Source organism: Aethalodelphis obliquidens, unplaced genomic scaffold, assembly GCF_003676395.1.
Source record: "Aethalodelphis obliquidens isolate GAN/ISIS:26980383/991018 unplaced genomic scaffold, ASM367639v1 scaffold28, whole genome shotgun sequence".
Taxonomy (NCBI): Eukaryota; Metazoa; Chordata; class Mammalia; order Artiodactyla; family Delphinidae; genus Aethalodelphis; species Aethalodelphis obliquidens.
This window is the reverse complement of record NW_020837972.1, coordinates 5,020,828-5,041,081: the sequence shown is the minus strand read 5'-3', so window position 1 is coordinate 5,041,081 and position 20,254 is coordinate 5,020,828. Positions and strand designations below refer to the sequence as shown.

Below are 20,254 nucleotides of genomic sequence, written 5' to 3'. Positions count from 1 at the left end.
AGGATGTTTACTCAGTGCCTACTGTATGCAGCTATTTTGTGAAGCCCTCCACAAGCACAGCCACAGAGTCTTCCATCATAGCTGCCATTATTTCCCCCCATTTTTCTGAAGAGGAGCCTGCAGCTCAGAGTAAAATGCTTGTCCAGGGTCACACAGTTCGTGAGTGGTTAAACGAGAATCTCAGTCCAGGTGGATCTAACTCCACATCCTGATTTTTTCCTCCCACACGTGGGCTCTGGGCGTTAACTCCAAAGTAGGTTAGAAAATTGTCACCAGCTGTAGGCTTCATTTCTTTTCCATCCGTCCATCTTGTTTTCAGCCAATGTTTATTTTGTTTTCTTCTTGTGCAGAGAGAGAAAAAATGTTGTAGTCTGGATATGTTGGTTTTATGCATTCTGCTGCCTATAGCTCCCTTGGAACATTTTTGGCTAAAATGTAATAAGTGAAACCACTGAATTTTTGGAGGGGGCGCTATGGAATGTTCCTCTCAGAGGTCAGAGGAGGAAACTTCCCCCCTTACAGCCTCAGAGTAGGCTTTTAATAAGCACTTTTTTTTTTTTGTATCTTAGGAAGTTTTCTGTGATGCCGGTGACCCATGGAATTGAAACTCATCTACCAGATTACTCTGTCTCATAACACCTTTTGCTTCTTTGAGTGTCGCAATTGCTTTTCTGACAGCTTATTCTGAAGATAGACTTTGTGATTTCCGGTGAATGGAAGGTCCGTGAGGGGGTGGTGTGAGGGTGCAGCGGGCGGAGAATTGGCAGTCACCAGGGAGCCAGGCACGACCTGCATTCATCTGAGGGTACGGATCTCTGGCAGGCTTCTTTCAGAGCCTGCAGGCCTGGACGACAAGAGGAAAATTCCATTAAATGGCTGGTGCTTTGGCTAAGGCTGCATCCAGGGATCTCTGAGTGAATTTGTTTCTCCTGGAGGGGGTGGCCTTTCTCCACACTCCCCCGCAACCCTGCCCCGCTTCTACCCTCACTGGGTCTCTCTTGCTGGGCGCTCCCTCATTCAGTCGTCATAATTATTGAACTCCTACTGTATGCATAGAAGAGTACCAGGTGCAGTGGAGGAAACAGGTGAATTAAACACAGGCTCTCCCTCCCTAACCTAGGTCAGGAACACAGGGTTAAAGGCCACGCCATTTATTCACATATTTGGGAGAGTGAGGCCGTCTTTGGCACATGTGATGAGAAGGACAGGGTGCTGGGGAGGCTGTCACGGGGGACACAGCAGGTAAATTCCCCAGTAGCCTAGGGCCCTCTGCAGCTGTCTTGGGCCTGGGAAGCAGTCGAGACATAGGTGTTGCAGTGTGGCCCGACATACCTTGGTTTGAGTCTGGTTCGGCCCATGTGTAACTTATAACCTTGGGGAAATGCTTTCATTCTGTGTTTTTAAAATGGTGGTAAAACATAGGTAACATAAAATTTGCCATTTTAACCATTTTTAAGCGTGCAGTTCAGTGGTGTTAAGTGTATTCACACTACTGTGCAGCCGTCACCACCATCCATCTCCTGAATTCCTTCGTCTTGTAAAACTGAAACTCTGTACCCAGTAAACACTAACTCCCCCTCCCCTTCCCCAAAGCCCCTTTCTGTCTCTATGAATTTGGCTGCTCTATGGACCTTATGTAAGTGGAATCACAGTATTTGTCCTTTTGTGTTCGGCTTATTGTACTTGGCATAATGTCCTCAGGGTTCATCCGTGTTGTAGCATGTGTCAGAATTTCCTTCCCTTTCAAAGCTGATTAATATTCCGTTGGGCGTATACACCACATTTTCTTTATCCATCCATCTGTTGATGGACACTTGGGTTACTTCTACCTTTTGGCTACTGTGAATGATACTGGCATGAATATGAGTGCGTGCGAGTATCTGTTCAGGTCCCTGCTTTCACTTTTTTGGGTATATATCCAGAAGTGGAATTTCTAGATCATATAGTAACTGCATGTTTAATTTTTCGAGGAACTGCCATGGTGTTTTCCGTAGCAGACACATCCTCCATTTAGTTTTGCATCTGTGGTTTTCTCCTCTATGAAATGGGCGTGGTAGTATGACGACCTACCTAGGGTTGCTGTGAGGCTGAAATGAGGTGGTGTCTGTGAAGGTCCCAGCAGAGTGGGCGGCACACAGTAGGTGCCCAGTACGTGCTCATCCTCTACACTTACCTGGGGAGGTGGAGCTCTGTTAGCTCACAGACACGTGGGGTCACCCTCTCTCTCCCGGTGTATCCCTCAGCCATGCAGCCAGCTGGCCTTCCACTTTGGGAGTCTCCTGCCCTCAGCCTGTCTTCCTCTCTAACTCTCCTCTTTTTCCCAGGCTGTGGCAGAGCTCCTGCAGACCCTGGATCTGGAGAAGAAGACAGTGGCCGTGGGGCACAGCCAGGTGAGTAGAGCTTCTTCCTTTTGCCGTTCTACCCATGACATCAGGGACGCACGTGAGACCTGAGTCTTGTCCTTCCCCAGCATCCACTACTTGTGTGTCTCCTTTCCACCAGACAGGGCTGAACACAGGGCTAAGTGATCTCTGCCCTTGTTATGTAACAAGGCTGTTAAGGCAAAATGTTATAATGTGGGAGGAAATAACATTGGGGAATATCATTTATTAGAGGTAACACTCCCAGGGACCTCAGTGGCCTGGAGAATTAACATCTGGACTTCAGGTAGGACTTTTGGAACCTCGGAAACACCCATCTTCACTCCGAGCCTTGTAACTTTTGCTTTGCAACCAACTGTAACACAACAGCCGTCCTAGCGGATTAGCAGCAGTAAGTGAAAGGAGAGGGCATGAGAAGAAGGTACGTGATTTTAGGGCTGAGAGACGTAGATTTCTCCAAGCTGGTGTTGAGCAAAAACCCTTCCAGAAAAGTTGAAACGTTTAGAGAAGAATTCCATGGAGCCCTAATATGCTCATGCAGCTTGTAAGTTTTCAAGAGGGAAAGTACAGTGTTTGGGGCTCCCCAGATGATCTGACCCTGGAACCCTCGCCCTTTTGTTTTTGTGGAAGATGCATGACCACCTCCCAGAACTAGCGTTCCCTGGGTCATAGTGTGGGGAGTGGGGAACAGAGGTTGGAAACTCAAGGACCAGGAGGAGGGCAGGGCAGTAGGGACAACGTTTAGGAATACAAACTGGAGAGAGAAGAGACCAAGGGACCACCTCCCCACTTAGTTACCTACTGATTGATTAATGGCACCCAGGAAACCTTTGTCAATTAATTGCCTTCCACGTTCAGGTACCCTGTAAAGTGTTGGTGGCATTATTGGCCATTAGTACCTCTTGCAAAGTGAAGTGTGCTGCTCCATCACACCTCTTTCCTCGGAGAGCTCACAGTCATTCACGCTGGTCATTGCCCCCTAGACACACGAGCCTCTCCCCGCAGGCTTCTTGGTCCTTCTACAGCCTGTGGTTGAAGCTGTTAGTCTGCTGTGGTTCCAACCTGATTGATCCTGCTGGGAGCTGGCAGCAACTCTCTGGACATTTCCAGTAGAGGAGATAAACCCCTGGGTTACTGGGCTCCCACCACAAGCCTGGTGCTATGCTAGGCAAATTCATATATTATTCCTCTTTTCCCTCACAGTCTCTCTTGAGATAATTACAGTATCCCTTCTTCACAGATGAGGAAAATGTACCTCTGGGAAGTCAGCCCCTTTTCCAGGTCCTCTAGGGAGCCAGGAGCACAGCTCCCATGGAAACCTGTACTGGTCCAACCCCCAAGTTCTCTTCAATATGCTGTGGGTTCTATTGTTTATTAATGGAAATATACAGCAAATTCTTTACACACAGATGTTTATGGTCTTGAATCAGAGGAATTCTTCTTCAGCTCCAAGAACTTCATCCTTCTAGACCAGTGGTTCTCAAAGTGTGGTCCCTAGACCGGCTGCAGCAGTATCACCCGAGAGCTTCCCGGAAACAGAACTCTCAGGTGCCACCCCAGACCTACTGATTCGGAAACTCTGGGGATGCAACCCTGCAGTCTCGGTTGTAACATGCCCTGTAGGGGATTCCAGTACATGCTCAAGTTTGAGAACTACTGTTTAGATAAATTACTTAGTTATTTCATGAATTTCAAAATCAGTCCCTGTGATCCCATCAACTATTGCAGAGCAGGGAAGAAAACAGCAAGATGAAAAGTCACTATACAAAGTCTCACAGTGGCGAGGCAAGATGTCTACCAGCCAAAAACATCCCCATAATAAAACATTATTATTATTAATACTTGGCATTCACTAAGAAACTGTCCAGAGCAAATCAAGGTCACTGTGCCCTTTGGGAAGCCAGGCAAGGCAATAGACCGAGATCTTTAAGGGCAGATGCAACTCTCGTGCTTTGCAGGGTTCGGCACTTAATAGGTGGGAAGGCTGTGAATAGGGGAAGAGAACAGGCTGACCTGGTCCACACCCAGGCCCCACCACTGCCTAACTGTGTGAATCTTGAGTAAGTGGTTTAGCCTCTCTGAGCCTCAGTTCCCGCATCTGTAAAATGGACCCACTGCTCTCTACCTCCCAAGCTGGCTGTGAGACTCAGTAAATTGTCCTTTAACAGGGGCTGGCTGTCATCATTTGTGGCAGGCATTTGCCAACGGGGTCAGGATGCTTGTCAAACAGGATAGCGTTTTAATGTTTAAAGAATTAAATTCCTCTAATCTGGAAAATTACTAAGAGGCAGGTAGCTAATTCCTCAGCAATACCAGAAAGGAGAGTGGTTGCCATATTAGATTTTTAAACCTTGGCTTGCCTAACTGGCTTCCAGAGATCCCTTAAAGATAGGGATGTTGGGATGTTACACTCTGCGTGGGCCCGATAAGCAGCTGGACCCCTGAAAAGTGAATAATTTAGATTTTTCTTTGTGATTCTCAGCCCCTGGTACCTTATCGAAGCCTGTGCCGAGGGCCATGACATTTATGAAAAAGGTGGGATTCCACATGCCATCGGCCTTCTGGTCGGAGTATGCTCTTAAAAGAAAAAATATCAAGCTGAGATTCAGCAGCGGCGATGACTTACTCCCACTCTGCATATGGTCGTTTCCAATTATCTTTTTAATGAAAGCCTCATACTTAATCAATAACGGTTTTGGCAGCACTCGCTGCCTTTTGTAATGTATGGACTAGCGCTGTCATCACTTTGATCATTGATTTTTTTTTTTATAGCAGCTTTTGGGACTCACTAGCTTGTGAAATTAATGCAGTCATTATTGAAGCAATCTGATAGGTAATGAGTCAATCGTGTGTTTATTTCAATGAGGCTAATTGTCTTGGTGGTCCTGGCTGATAGTGTTCTGTAAAGCGATGGAGGGTTGCGAAACAGAGTTAGCACCGATTGGCTGCTGTGGGATTAGCAGAGTGGTCTTCATTACAGAAAATAGGTTTAAGGGAATGGAGAATCGATTGAGACCCTTTGTTCCACCTGGAATCAAATTGCATTTCAGCCTCAAACTCCCGGTGTTTGGATCATGTGAGCGAGGAAGTGAAGCTTCTTGCCAATGTTGAGAACGGGTACAGGGCGTGGACTTGAGGTTCTGGGTTCGAGTCTCAGCTTTGCTGACCACCAGCAATGTGAACTTGAGTCAGAGACACAGCTTCCTTGAGCTGACAGATTCCTCGTGGGACTGTTCTGCATATTAAAATGGGACATAGGAGAAAGAGCTTTGAAAAATTTAGATGCCATGCAAATGTTAATTACATTCAGTGACAATTGTAGTCTCGTCTGGAGTCAGAGAGAGGGAAATAAATCCCAGTGTTACCACCTGCTGGTGGAGGGTTGTTGGCACATGCCTTTTTTAGCCTTAGTTTCTCCCTCCGTGAAATGGGGGGATTGTTGTAACTACCATGTAAGATTCTGCATGTAAAGTGCTTTGCCTGCATACCAAATGGTTAGTTCAGCTCCAGAACACAGGAGGGCTCCGTCAGTGTTAGCCGTTGATTGATAATGTCATGGATTACTTGACAATGTCACTGATCAAGGTGGAGCTCACCAGTGGCTCCAGAGAAACTGAACACCTTTGGGGCTACAAGCCACATCTGGCAAAGAAACGCACAGGACTGTGCTTAGAAATAAGCGGCACCAAGGCGTCTGAAACGTAACCCTCCCGTCACCGACTCATACATATCCCAGCAGCAGAGCGTCTTTCCTTTGCCTCTGGGGAGGCGACACCAGCTTTAACGACCCCACCGCGTTGGCCGGAGCAGGCCTGGCCCCAGAGCTGCTGGTTCCCTCTGAAAACCCTCCCGTGTTCCCTGCTGTCTCTTGGGGGCAGCCGCGAGGGTGCCGGGGAGGCAGTGATCACCTTGCTGCAGGGGCCCTCATCCACTGTTGGTGCACCAGGGCCTGGAAACTGTGTTTTCCGCTGTGTTCTGCTCGGTGCCTGCACCTCCCGCTGGTGGCACCCGCCAGGCCCCATCCGCTCCTGACCAAGGAGGGCTGCCCGCACTTCCCCCGCATTCTCTGCCCCTCCTCATAAGGCAGGACCAAGTATTTCTGGGGTGGCGCTTGTCTCAGGGCCAACAGCACTTATCAGAAAAGAACGCACACCGAGGACTGACACCAAGCCCATGATTCTGCATGTCCTGGGGTGGGGCCTGGGAATGCGCATTGACCGCCTTCCCTGGGTGATTCCGGTGCACAGAGACGCTTAGGCAGGTCTGTCCTACCAGTGGTTCTCAAATGAGTGTGTGCATGAGTCCCCTGGGGATTAAATGAAAATGCCAGTTCTGACTCCGCAGCTCTGGGGTGGGGCCTGAGATGCTGCGTTTCTAACAAACTCCCAGGAGGTGACAATGACCATGCTAAGGTGCATGGACCACACTCTGAGCATCCAGGGGCCAGAAGAAGGGAAAGAGGAGGCATCAGGAGGCAAGATGCTCTGACCATTTAGACCCCCAGTCAAGGGCAGCTACTGACAGATACTTCGGGTAGGTCTAGGAGAACTGGGGTCTGAGCGGCAGCCCCTCCCACTTGAGGCAGTCTGATTCGGTGGCAGCGAAGTCACCTGCAGCCTTCTCTCCTTCCAGGTCTTCCTCAAGGCGGGCGTGGTCTCCAGGCTGGAGAAGCAGCGGGAGAAGCTGGTGTCTCACAGCATCATCTTGTTGCAGGCGGCTTGCAAGGGCTTTCTGTCTCGTCAGGAGTTCAAGAAGCTGAAGGTGCGGGGGCCCAAGTGCCTTGTGAACCTGGCAGGGGCGCGGGATCGGGGAAAAGCACCATCTGTGCTGGTCTGGGGGCTGTAATCCCTGCTTCTCATGCTTCCTCTTGTGCACGAATCTCCAGTGGGATGTTAACGTGTGGATTCTGGTCCAGTGGGTCTGGGGTGAGCACAGGATCTGCCCGTCTCCCATGACGGTGCCAGTGCGGCTGGTCCACAGACCCACCCCGAGTGGTCAGACTTTAATAGACACTTTGTAAGAATGATATGATTGTTCTGGGACACTGACATCAAATCACCACCGATGTTAGCCTTGGTCAGGATATCCACGAGGTTGTCCAAGCCCTCCTGGGTGGGAAATGGTTTCAACCGGTCCCATCTCTGGAGAACTTGGCTTTCATGGGTCAGCAGAGAGCACGTGGGCAGGACCTGGCCACAGAGGCCTTTGGGACCAAAGGGCAAGGTCAGAGTCCTCAGTCCTGAACCACCCTGGCCCACCATCCTCAGACGTATCCGGAGACTGAGTCTCCTTTCTGTAGCCTGCATGATGGAGAAAGGCAGCACGGCTCTGGAGACAAACAGGAAGCGTGTTCGAATCCCATCTGTACCACATAGTACCTGAGTGGAGGTGACATGAGATAATGTGCACGTAGTACAGTACGTGGCTCGTCGTTACTGCTCGGTAAATACCAGCTGTCATTGCCTTAGTGTTGTCGTTGTTAATTACTGCCACCAGAATGAGTCTCAGCGCACATGCCTCCAGCTCATGTCAATTGGTAAATTCCCTTGTACGTACTTGGTAAGAACAGAAAAAGGCAAGAACATTAATAGTGAAAATACTGTAGGCAGTTTTACCAGCGCACTGCACTTAGGTAGTTTATGCCTTGGGATGATTTGAAATAGAGGTTAATTAAGCGCCTGGGCTGTGTCTGCAGCCAGACTGCAGGGGTTCATATCCTAACACTGCCACTGAGAAGCTGTGTGGCACTGGGCACGTGACTGTACCTCTCTGTGCCTCAGTTTTCCCATCTGAAATGGAGATAATAACAACACCTACCTTCACAGGGCTGTAGTGAGGACTAAGCTGGTGCGTGTAAGATGCTCTGGGCAGTGTATGGCCCGTAGGAGGCGCTGTGCCAGCTGTACGAGCCTTGGCTGTTGTGATGGTGGCAAAGGGAAAGGACCTCTGGCTTCTTAGTCAGCTTGATTCCCACCTATGGTAAGAATGCACTAGGTCAGCGGTTCTCAAAGTGTGGTGCCCGGACCTGCATTGTGAGTAATGCAGGTTCTCGGGCCCCACCCCAGACTCACTGAATCCGACCCTCTGGGGTAGAGCCCAGCCGTCTGTGTTTTAACAAGCGTTCCAGGAGATTCCGATGCACACTGAAGAGTGGGAAGCATGGAATTTGTGTTTAAATGGGCTTAAAATAATATCCCTTCCTTAAATATCAACTAGCGACATAATCGTGGCCACTGTTTCTTGCGGGCAGTGTCAGGGATTTTTGAGGATAGTTTTTGCCTTGCACAGTGACTTTTGAGCCTGATCCCCATGTAAGAGGTGACCCTGTTGTTTTATATAATATTTTCTACTCCTTGTCCTATTATTATTATTATTATTAGGTTATGCAAGATTAAACTGTGGCCTAATATTGATGCCAGGAGCCTGACTCCATGAAAGGAAGGTTGTTTTTTTTTTAAGTTTACCCAATCCCTTCCACTAGGATAAACCCATTTCCTGAACCCCCTTTGCCACCCTCTGCCTCCTTCAACTGGGCTGGGAAAGGCCCTTCAGTTTCCACTCTCCCTCCCCTGCAGATTCACCGGCTGGCTGCCCAGTGCATCCAGAAGAATGTGGCTGTGTTCCTGGCGGTCAAGGACTGGCCGTGGTGGCAGCTCCTGGGTTCCCTTCGGCCCCTGCTGAGTGCCACCATCGGGGAGGAGCAGCTCCGCGCCAAGGAGGTGGGTGCACGGGGCAGGCAGGGCGCCTCCCTCCGCCCCGCCCCTTAGTGTTTGCATCCAGACCCGGTGCCCCACCCCTTGAAATCCTTCATCTGGGAATGCTCCGCCAACAGCCCTCGCTGCCCCCTTGCAGATATCCCTCTGCTCCCTTCGACACAGACCTCCCTCCACCATGTGGCCAGCTCCTCTGTGGGCTAGTGGGTGCTGGTCAGAGGCGCCATCACCACCCCGGGGGCGTGCAAACGCTCGCTTACTGCTCATCCGGGAGACTCAAGGGGAGAGTTTTTGAGTCCTTTATCTTCTTATCTCTCCGGGGGCACTCCCCTTACTCTCCCTTCTACCCTGTTAGCACCTGTTATAGATTATATTATATCTATAGTTATAGATAACTGCTCTGATTGGTTTCTGATTTATCCTGCCTGTTGGTCCTTTTTGCAAAAATTAGCAAATACAGGCATTTCTCAGAGATAGTGCAGGTTCAGTTCCAGACCACCGAGATAAAGTGGGTATCACAGTAAAGTGAGTCACGTGAATTTGGTGGCTTCCCAGAGCCTACAAAAGTTGACACTATACTTTAGTCTATTAAGTGTGCAATAGCATTCTGTCTAAAAAAACAGCGTACGTACCTTAATTGAAAAATAATGCTGTTGGAAGAAATGCACCAATAGACTTGCTCAACACAGGGTTGCCACCAACCTTCAATTTGTAAAAAAATGCAATGTCTGCAAAGTGCAATAAAGCCCAGCTCAATGAAACAAAGTATGCCTGTATACACACACACACACACACACACACACACACACACACACACACTAAACTGATGGTTCCTTTCTTTTTTACACAAAAGGTAGCATACTATGTTTTCTTCTGCAACTTGCATTTTTCACTTCAAAATATATTTTAAGAATCATGGCATGTCTATTGTTTTGGATTTTCTTTAAAAAAATGTTTTAACTGAAGTATATTGGACCTGCAACATTGTGAATTTAAGGTGTGCAACATGTTAATGTGATACATTTATATACCGTCACATGGTTCCCATTTTTAAAGAAGTCTTCCTTGTTCTCGTTTCATGGCCACATAGGCCTCCTTGGTGTGTGTGTTTCATGGTTCACTCCATCAGCCTTCAGTGCGTGGGCATTTCAGTTGCTCCTGATGGTGGTATTGTAAACCTCGTGCTGACCCACTGGCCAAAAAGTGATAATTAGGGAAGACGAAGAGCTGAGCACCCGTCTCACTCGGGCGTGCCCAGTCTCAGGATAAGCGGCGGTCCTGTTCTGAGTATTTGCATTCAGCCCCTAGACTGGGGTGGTATAGACCAGACTTGCGTGAGCAGAGCCATTGATATTCAGAAATGGTCAAAGAAAACATCCCTCGTAGGAACTTGGCATCTGGGTGTCATCACAGATAGGCTGCTGACTTGCCTACTTCGTTCCCTGGCCACTCTTTATGTACGTGGAACCTATACCTCCAGTGCGGAATGGCTTCTGTTAAGGTGTTTGCTTTTGTAGGCGGAGCTTACAGCGCTGAGACAGAAGCTAGAAAAGTCAGAGAGGTCTCGGAATGATCTGCGGCAGAACACAGACCTTCTGGAGAGCAAGGTAGCCCCATCCCTCCTGTGTGGGGTCCCTGTGCGGGGGGAGGTCTGCTGATGGAGAAGGTGATGAGGATGAGCCTGGCATTGTGCTAAGTGCCTTCGGGCCTCCTCAGAGTAACCCCGTGAAGTGCATGCTGTTACTGTCCTCGTTTTACAGAGGACGAAACTGAGGCTCTGGGATATTAGGTACCTTCCCCAGGCCACACAACCAGCAAGTATAGAGCTGAGATTCAAACCCATGTCATTTGGCCCCAAAGGGAAGAATTTCTTCAATAAGTCACAAAAGCACAAATCACAGGGGGAAAATGATCACTGGGACCCCAGTAAAGTAATCAACTTCTGATGGTCAGAGCATAAAATGGAGACACACCACATACTGGGAGATGAAATCTGCAACACATATAATTGATAAAGAGTAACCAGGATATGTAAAGAATTTCCTCAAATCAACTGGAAAAAAGGCAAACACTCCAGTTTAAAAAAATGGGCAAAAATTAGGAATTGGCAGTTCCCAGGAGCAAGAGTTCTGATGATCAGGAATTCAGATGGCCAATAAACTCGTGAAAAGATGAGCAACTAACTAGCAATCAGGAAATGTGAATTAACACAATAGGTGTCATTTCACGCTTCAGATGGGCAAAATTCAGAGGTCTGATGTAGCCAAGTGCTGGCAGGGGCGTAGCGGCAGGAGCTCATGCTGCTGGTGGGAGAGTAAATTGATCTCATGGCTCTTGAACAATCTAGCATTATCTCTGAAAGATGAAGCTGCCTGTACCCTGTGGCCCAGCAATTCCACTTCTAGGTACACATGCAGGAGAAGCTCTCTCACCTAAATGAAAAGACAAGAAGCTTATAGCAGCAACGTTTGTCATGTTGAAGAAATGTGAACACCCAAAAGGGAGTCTGTTGACAGAATGGATGAACACATTTTGTTACACTAAAAACTCAGTTGCCAAAGTGAAAATGGATAAAGAGGCAGCAAACTATGGCCCGCAGGGCAGATCCATGTCACCACCTGTTCTTTGTAGTTTTATGGGCACACGGCCACGCCCATTCATCTGTGCCTAGTCTGGCTGCTTTCGTGCTACAAAGGCAGAGTTGAGTAGTTGTGACAGACTGTGTGACCTGCAGAGATTAAAAATATTTACTATCTGGCTCTTTATAGAAGACGTTTCGTGACCCTTCAACCAGAGATACATGAACCAACATGGATTGCCCTCGAAAACAAAATGCTGAAGAAAAAGGATTAATTTACAAAAGAATGCCTAAAATATGTTACAGTACATATCAGGTTTTAAAATGTGCACAACAATACTATACAGTGATTGGGGAATATACCTAAGTAGTTATGGTGTAAAGATATTCATGGGAATAATAATGCCAGATTCTGCATAGTGGCCGACTCTGGGGGATGGAAGGGACACGTGACTGGGGAAGGTTGGGCTGGGGTGTGTGTGACTGCAGGCCGGGGTTTTCTCTCTTTGGCTGGGGATTGAGTTCGTGGGCTGGGGATGAAGACGTGAACCGGATGGCCCTGCCCCCAAGGAGACGATCTCAGATTACAGACCCCTACACGTCTTCATTCCGTATAATGTGGGGGCGCGGTCGGTGAGCTGTGGGGAGACCAGGAAAGAGCTCTCCAAGGAAAACTTGCCATCCCATTCAGCTCTCGGGCCCGGATGAGGGTGAGGAGAGGAAGGCGTGTGTCTGAGGCACAGAATTAAAAGGGGCACCAAAAAACTCAGCGAGATAAATAATATTTAATGCAGTATCTTTTAAGAGGTGAATTGAATGCAAAAAATCCAGGATTGGGCTTCCCTGGTGGCGCAGTGGTTGAGAGTCCGCCTGCCGACGATGCAGGGGACGTGGGTTTGTGCCCCGGTCCGGGAAGATCCCACGTGCCGCGGGGCGGCTGCGCCCGTGAGCCATGGCCGCTGAGCCTGCGCGTCCGGAGCCTGTGCTCCGCAACGGGAGAGGCCACAACAGTGAGAGGCCCGCGAACCGCAAAAAAAAAAAAAAAAAAGAAAGAAAGAAAAATCCAGGATGAGCAGAATATCAGAATTTTAAATAAATGCAGGGTTTACGGGCCAAGATTAGGGTGAGGCAAGTGACGAACGCTGCACAGTGGGATCCTGTCTTGATTCTTTATTTAAAAGTTTGATATTTTAGTCATCACAGATTTTTGGCATTAATTTTGATTTTCTTAGAGATTGCATTAACGTTTTTAGTTTATCTTGATTTCTGAGGTTTTCGGTGCTCCCTTCAATTTTGCACCCTAGTTGAATGCTTCGCTGCCTTTCTTCAGGAAGCCCTGGGTACCTCACAGGCTTCTGGTGGAGTTCAGGTGGAGCTTATTTATTCCCATGTTCATCACATACTGTGAGCATCTCCCGTGTGGCAGACATTCAACTGGACCGACCCCTTGGATACAGCCAGGGACAAAGCAAAGTCCCTGTCCTCACAAAGTCTCCAGGCCAATAGAGGGAGACAGATCACAAGTAAATAAACACGCAAACTAGTTTCAGTGGAGTGCTGCAGGTATTAAGCAGAGCAAGGTGACAGTGGAGGGAGGTCGAGTGGGGGCCAGTATTTCCTGAGTGGTCAGGGAAGACTTCTGTGGACTGAGATATTTGAATGTAGATCTGAACGATTTGCTGTACCCGTTTCTGTGCAGATCTGGAGGAAGGGTAGAAACAGCAAGTGCAAAGGTCCTAAAGCAACATGAGATAAAGCTCAGTCCAGAGCAAAGCTAGAGCGTTCTCTGCCGGCGAGGCTGTGATGTTGTCATTACTGGTAATATTGCTTGGTTTGGTTGGTGGCTAATGGGGACTGAAATTAGATTCACCATCAAGCCAACATAACTCAACCTTCGCTCTACGTTCGCAGCCTGAGTTGAGCCTCGCTGGCTCACGTGGGGCATGGAATGAAGTTGGGGTGGGGGGCTGTCTCTTTTCCACCCTTCTCATCCTCCCCGTGATTGTGTCCACTCTCCCCACCAAGGGTCCTCTGTCTGCTCAATCCACACCCACTCCCATGGTCAGGCAAGAGGCAGGGGCCCCTGGAAGGGAGAGTCACGTCTGCACACAGAGTTAGGAGAAGCTGGGCGGGCGGGGCTGCTGCGCCACGAGCCGGTGCCCCTCTTGTGGACGAGACTGTGAGGCGGAGACGAAATGACAACTGAGAGTGCCTTACGTTCTCCATCGAGGCTCCAGAGGGCCAGTGGTCTGACCTCTCTTGCCGGAAGTAGCCATGAGTAGAGCAGCAGAAGCAAAAAATCGGAGCTCTGTGGGCTGGTGGGGAATATCGGTGACTTCCCGGTAGAAATTCCTTCCCGCCGAGCTGACACTTGATGCAGTAATTCATCTCGAGCTGTCAGGTTGGACTTGGGAGTTTGCGATGTGTCAGCTGCTGGGGGAGACTTGGAGAGCATCTTTAGCATCTAGAGCTCCAGCTTACGGGACACTGGGAGGAGAGAGGGAGGGAGCCAGGCTTCTGAGACCGGAACCAAGCATAGACGTGTCAGCACCTACGGAATATTCTGTCCAGGCTCTTTTTGTCTTTGTATCACACACGGTTGAATGCATGGGGCCTTGAAAAAATAAGATAAAAATTTAAAGCTAAGAAAATCAGAGCAAAGGGAACTAAGAGCTGAGGAGTATACAAAACCAGGGAGAGTTCGAATATAGACGTTTACCATTGGCCTCAGACTCACTCTCACCCCACAGCCTTTGCCTGTGCTGTTCCCTCTGCCTGGAACAGTCCTCTCCACCCTCTTCACCTGGTAAATGTCTGGTCATCCCTTCTTACTGAGTTCAGGTGGTGCTTCCTCCAAGAAGCCTTCCTTGACCCTCTAAGGGTGGGTTAGGCCCCCACTATATTCTACCCCTGGCCCTGTGCTTCCTTCCCCTCACAGCATTGATCGGTGCAACCTAATCACCTCCTGTGTCCCAGCTAGACTGGGAGAACCCAAGGGCAGGGATGTGTCTTGCTCATCACGTCAGCCCGACCCCAGGTACAGAATAGACACAGGATGGGTGAGTGGAACCATTCAAAGTGGGCCGAAATTTTGACACTGAGCTTCCTAGCAACCAAAGCAAAGAGGAAAACAGGATATTCCATAGACATGTTGTGCCTAGGTTAAACACACACACACGCACACACACACCTGTTGCTTGAGAAAAAAGTAACTTTTCAGGGTATTGAGATAATCTAGATATTAGAGAAGTTTCTCTCATGAATCCTCATTAAAAGGGCACCAAGGGCACTATTCACACAGTAAATACAAGAGGGGTCTGTAGGAATGCTTTTGGTAGCATCTCCTTGAAATGCAAGCCAAGGGTGTGATGCCAGTGCCATAAAGAGAATTCAGCCAGGAGTCAAAGCAGCGCTTTATCCAGGAAGCACATTTAGATGACTGAGTGTTAGGATTTCTTCCTCTTCCTTCTCAGACCCCCCTTTCTGCCACCTCTTCTTCCTCCTGTTTCTCCTTTCCTCCTGCCTTTTAGACTTAGGTTAAGGTCCAACATACAAAAAAGTGCCCACATCTTAAGTGTACAGCTTAATGAATTTTCACAAAGTGGACACACCAATGCAGCCAGCACCCAGAGTGTGACACAGGTCACTCCCAGCTTCCCTCAGCTTCCCCCCCGGTGCCCCCTTTCAGCCACTACCCTCCACCCGTAACCACCAAACTGACTTCTGATGCTATAGATTAGTTTTCTCCCTCTTTCTGCACTTTACCTAAATTCATCAAAGATGCCTACTCATTTGTGTCTGGTTTCTTTCATTTGACATCATTTGTGACATTCATCCACCTTGTCATGGGTGATGGTGGATCACTCCCTCCCTTTGCTGTAGAGTAGTCCATTATGCACAGAGACCACTCTGTATCCCTTCTACTCTAAAGGAACATTCAGTTGTTTCTCTTTTTCAACTATAAAGAGCAAGCCTGCTGTGAACATCCTCACACGTGTCTTTTGGTGCACAGGTCATACACTTCTGTTAGGAATACACCTAGGGATGGAATGGCTGGGTTTTAAGTTGTTTCTGTGTTCAGTTTACGTAGATGCTGCCCAACAGCTTGCTACCGTGTTTGTGTGGGTTTGCACTTGCATGTGGCCACAGGTGAGCATTCTGCCTGCCCCACGTCCTTACCTGCACTGGGCCTTACCTGCCTTTTTCACTTAGCGATTGTGGTGGGTGTGCACTTGTACAACATTGTGATTTTAATTTGCACCTCTTCACATGTTTTTGGCTATTTGGTTATCCTCTTCGGCAAAGTGGTCTTTCACGTCTTTTCTGTTGCTTGTTAATTTGTAGCAGTTCTTTATATGCCGTGGATATAAGGTCAGTTGCTCAATGTAAGTAGTACACATGCCTTCCACCCTGTGGCTTGCCTTCTCTGATGCAGTAATTTGAAGTGTTTTCTGAAGCCCTGCGTCTCTTCAGACCGACCAGAGGGCGAGGAGGAGGTCAGAGGGCTCCAGGACTCCCAAACCTGCATCCATTACAGTATATGCACTTTTTTGGTTTCATTCTGTTTTTCTCGATTCTCAGATGCACATTATTTTCTCCCTTTGTACACCTCTGGACTCAGGATGCATCTTACAATCAATGGCAGCTCAGATTTGGTGAAATGTAGCATGTTGGGGCCCAAGTAAGATTCCTTTTGAAGAAGGGGCTCCATTTCCCTTCCCTTCCCACCACCTCCCACCCATGACCTGGGCAAAGCTACTGTTGATTTGTGTTGCTTGCTTTTGCACTTTAAAGAGCGTCGGAATGATCCAGAAGAGCTGTTAACCATGTAGCTTCCCTGGTCCCATCTCTCAAGGCTGTGACCCAGGAGGGAATCTTGGAGGTGGAGGTCCTTCAGTGCTTCTTCACCAAGACTTGAGGTGACTCTGATGCAGGAGGGGTGTGCTGTGTTAGAGCAGTGGTGAATGTGTGTCAGAATCCCCGAGAGGACGTGTCAGGATGTAGATCGCTGGATCCCGGCCTTCGAGGTTCTGAGTCGGTGGCTTGGGGTGGCCCTGGAGCTTCTGTGTTTCTAATAAGTTCTCAGGTGATGTTGAACCTGCTGGTCCAGGGATCACACTTTGAGAAACATTAATACGAAGTGTCTCTTCCCACATCTCTTTCCACGCGGTTCTCCTTTCTTGGAAGTGAGTTCCTGTTGACAGTTGGGGAGCAGACACTCCAGGGCTGTGCCTCCTGAAGACCCCCAGCCCCCTTCACAGCGTCTGCACCCCACCCTCGTCTCAGCAGGGGGAAACAGCCGCAGGGCCGTGGCTGAAACATGGTGTTGCCTCATCAGTGGGAACTCCCATTTGACGGGGCTTAGTCAAAAGACAACATTATGGCAAAATGATTTGAGTGCTTCATTTGCGAAGGAGCAGAAGAGGAGACGAGGAACCTCTGAGTCGCTGGCTGTAAATCTTCTTCAAGCGTGCAAAATCGGCCTGCATGCCAAGTGGGGTTTTTTATTTTCACAAGGAGGCAGCCAGTCTGGTAGGGAGCCCTTGGCAGGCTGCGGGAGCACGTGGCGGTGCGTGAGAGAGGGGCGGTCTCTTCTCTCTCTGGAATATATCCAGGACCTTATTTACGGCAGAAGACGGAGGCCCATGCGCTCCGATGTCTGGCCTCATGAGCCCAGGAAGTTTCACTTCTGGGTGAGGAATTGCCGAGAGAATCACCAGGATGCAGCGGGGACTGGACACTTAGGGCAGAAGTGCGTTAGCATAGCCCCGAGGGAGGTGGCTGTGATGGCCGTGATGTCCAGCAGCAGCTGACCTCTAGGAGGGGACAGGAAATGACTTGCTGGGGGTCACGGGCCTTGACCTCAACCCAGCTCTCCTGACGCCTGGTTCCGTGCTCTGGCACAGCGCTCTGCCTCGGTGGGGACGGGATGTGGTAGCCCCTCGGCCCCAGGAGAATAAAACAGCCTGGTTTCCTACCTGACTCAAGATGTTAGGGTCTCTCGGGCCTTCACTGTGGGCACATGCCGGGGAGGGCATCCTCCCGGCGGACAGCCAGCTGCAGAGGCTCTGCCGACACCGGGTGAGCATGTTTAAAGATGGCCTCAGTGGGGTGAGCCAAAGCCCCACAGAGGAGGGCTCGGCTGGAAAGTCCATTCTGCGTGCCTCTGCTTCCCCAGGTGAAAATGGGACCCATCATCTCGTCCCTAGCTGCCTTGCAACGCAAATGCAGAAGCGGGGGCTGTACGAGGCGGGGATGATGACAATGACCTGCCCTGGTGCTCTGGGACAGGAGCAGAGGGTCCATCAGGACAGCTGACCTTGTGCCCTCATTGCTGCGGGATTATAGGCAAATTCCTCAAGACTCTGAGCCCTTGCGTCACCATGAGTAAGACGGTGACGGTGATATTACGCATTCCTCCGTGTAGGGCCGTGTGAGGAGGTGTCTGTAAAGCAGCCGTCACACTCCCTCTGACGCAGCCCCACTCTGACTAATACACAGTTGATATTTTTTACCTCCCCCCCCAGCAAGCTGAGTTCCTCAAAGACAATGATACACCTTAGCTATAATACTGCACCCTCCAAGCATTCAGTGGGCATTGAATGAATGAATGGAGTAGTGCCGAAGTTAGGAATTAAAGTAACATTTAACGAGCAGTGTGTCTGTGCCAGGTGCTGTGATAAATACTTTACCTGCATCATCTCATTTTACCTGCAAATCACACTGTGAGGGAGGTGTTAGTACCCCACGTTCTAGATGAGGAAAGTGAAGGTCGTAGAGGGGGAGTGATTTGTCTGACATCACACAGCCCGTGACTAGCAGAGCTGGGATTGGAACCCAGGTCTGTCTGGGATCCAGGAGGAGCATCTACCCAGACTGGGAATGGGCTCAGGGAGGGCTTCTCGGAGGAGGGGTCTTGAAGGCTGAGCAGGCCCAGCCAGGCCATGGGGTGGGGAGGCATTCCAGGTGGAGGGCAGAGCAAGGGCAGAGACAGGGAGCAGGGACCTGACCTGGCACCTGCAGTCCTGGCGGTGCCTCATGGAGTGTCTCATGGAGCGAGGGTGATTATGGCGTGGGGGTCAGGCCATGAAGCTGGGCCGGGTCACAGGGGCTGTGAGAAGCATGTTAGAGGGTTGAACTCCATCCTGAAGGTCGGGGCTGGACCAAAGAACATTCTCAGGATGGGATGTGTGGGTGACAGCACCTGAGGGGTTATTATCCTTTTGGGGGGTGCTAGGGTTCCTTGAAGACCCTTTCTAAAGCTCGTGAAAGCCCGTAACTGTCCCTTCTCCCCCCACGGCCAGTCAGCGATGTGTCCATCCCCACACGTCCCGCTCAGGAGATGCCCCTCCTCTCGGCATTCTTAAAGCAGCGGCCCATCCCCACCGAAATCTGCTCCTTGGCTTCCGCGCATTTATTCGTTCCCTCAGCACATGTTCTTTGAGCCCCCAAGAGGCAGTTTGACGGTGTGGTTAGAAGTGAAGGCTCAGGAGCCAGGCTGCCGTAATTCATAGCCCAGCTCTGCCCCTGGCTGGCTGGGTGTCCTTGGCCGTCTGCACCCTGGTGCCTCATCTGCAGTCTGGAGCCATCAGTGCCTGCCTGTCTGCGTTGCCGTGAGGGTTCTGTGGGTTAGCCTGTGCTGGGCGCGCCGTCAGCACTGTCTGTGGTGGCGATTGTGACTAAGGTATTACTGTTACTGTCGCTATTACTGTTACTTACGAGCAGGTGGCGGCCCCAGCTGGGAAAAGAAATACAGTGGTGCCTGCACTGGTGTCTGCCTGTGTCTCTGGGGCCCCGGAGACTTGTCCTGAGTCGTCCGTGTTGCCTGGGGCAGCTTTAGGGGCAGGTACCGTGAGACCTGCTTAATCTCCTTGACCAGCAGACAGCGGCCCCCCCGCCCCCCGCCGCTGGCCTTGCCGTCAGGCTGCCCTTCACCTGTCGATTCATTTTCTCGCCTCTCTCTCTTTTCTCTCTTCTGATTTTTTTTCCATTTTCTGTTTTAGTCACTCAGGTTGATGGGGATGGGGGCTTCCCTTCCACGGGGGGTCCACAAGGCTCCCTTTGGCCGTGGCCCCGTGGAGTGGTTGGGGTCCAGGTCTTATCAGGCCGTTGACCTGCACTCGCCGGCTGTTCCACGTCTGCTCCAGGAGGACGACGATTCCTGCTCTGCTGCCCCCAGGGGCCCAGGGGCAGGGGACTGAGTTGGACAGTGGATGCGGGACAGAGGACCGTCTGGACAGAGGTCCAGCCAGGACCCGGGAGTGAGACCGCCCCGGCGGACTCCCTCTGACACTCATCATCTCTGATTTGAGCACATCGTTTCACCTCTCAGTGCCTGTTTCTTGTCCTGTGCAAAGACCCTCCTCATAAGGCGTCTGTGCCCAGTGCTCAGTAAGCTTATGTCTGTCCTCAGTGGTGGATGAGTGAGCTGCTTCTCATTCAAGGGCTTATTATGAACAAATCCTTTCGGTTAAACTGAAAAGTACAGGAGGAGAGGGAAAGGGTGCTGTTTGCTCTCGACGGGAAAGGTGACTTGGGGTCAGAGGGCCCTTGAGTATAAGAGCCCAGGGCAGGGTTGAGGC

At 50.1% G+C, this 20,254-nt stretch overlaps 1 protein-coding gene across 1 annotated transcript in view; it reads left to right on the top strand.

Moving 5' to 3' along the window:
• The window catches only part of MYO18B (myosin XVIIIB), a 226,745-nt gene that overhangs the window by 77,500 nt on the left and 128,991 nt on the right, over window positions 1–20,254 (top strand). The window contains exons 19-22 of the mRNA XM_027125285.1: window positions 2,325–2,390; window positions 7,014–7,142; window positions 8,957–9,100; window positions 10,612–10,701. Coding sequence (XP_026981086.1) covers window positions 2,325–2,390; window positions 7,014–7,142; window positions 8,957–9,100; window positions 10,612–10,701 — 429 coding nt within the window. The remainder of the gene's footprint in view (window positions 1–2,324; window positions 2,391–7,013; window positions 7,143–8,956; window positions 9,101–10,611; window positions 10,702–20,254) is intronic.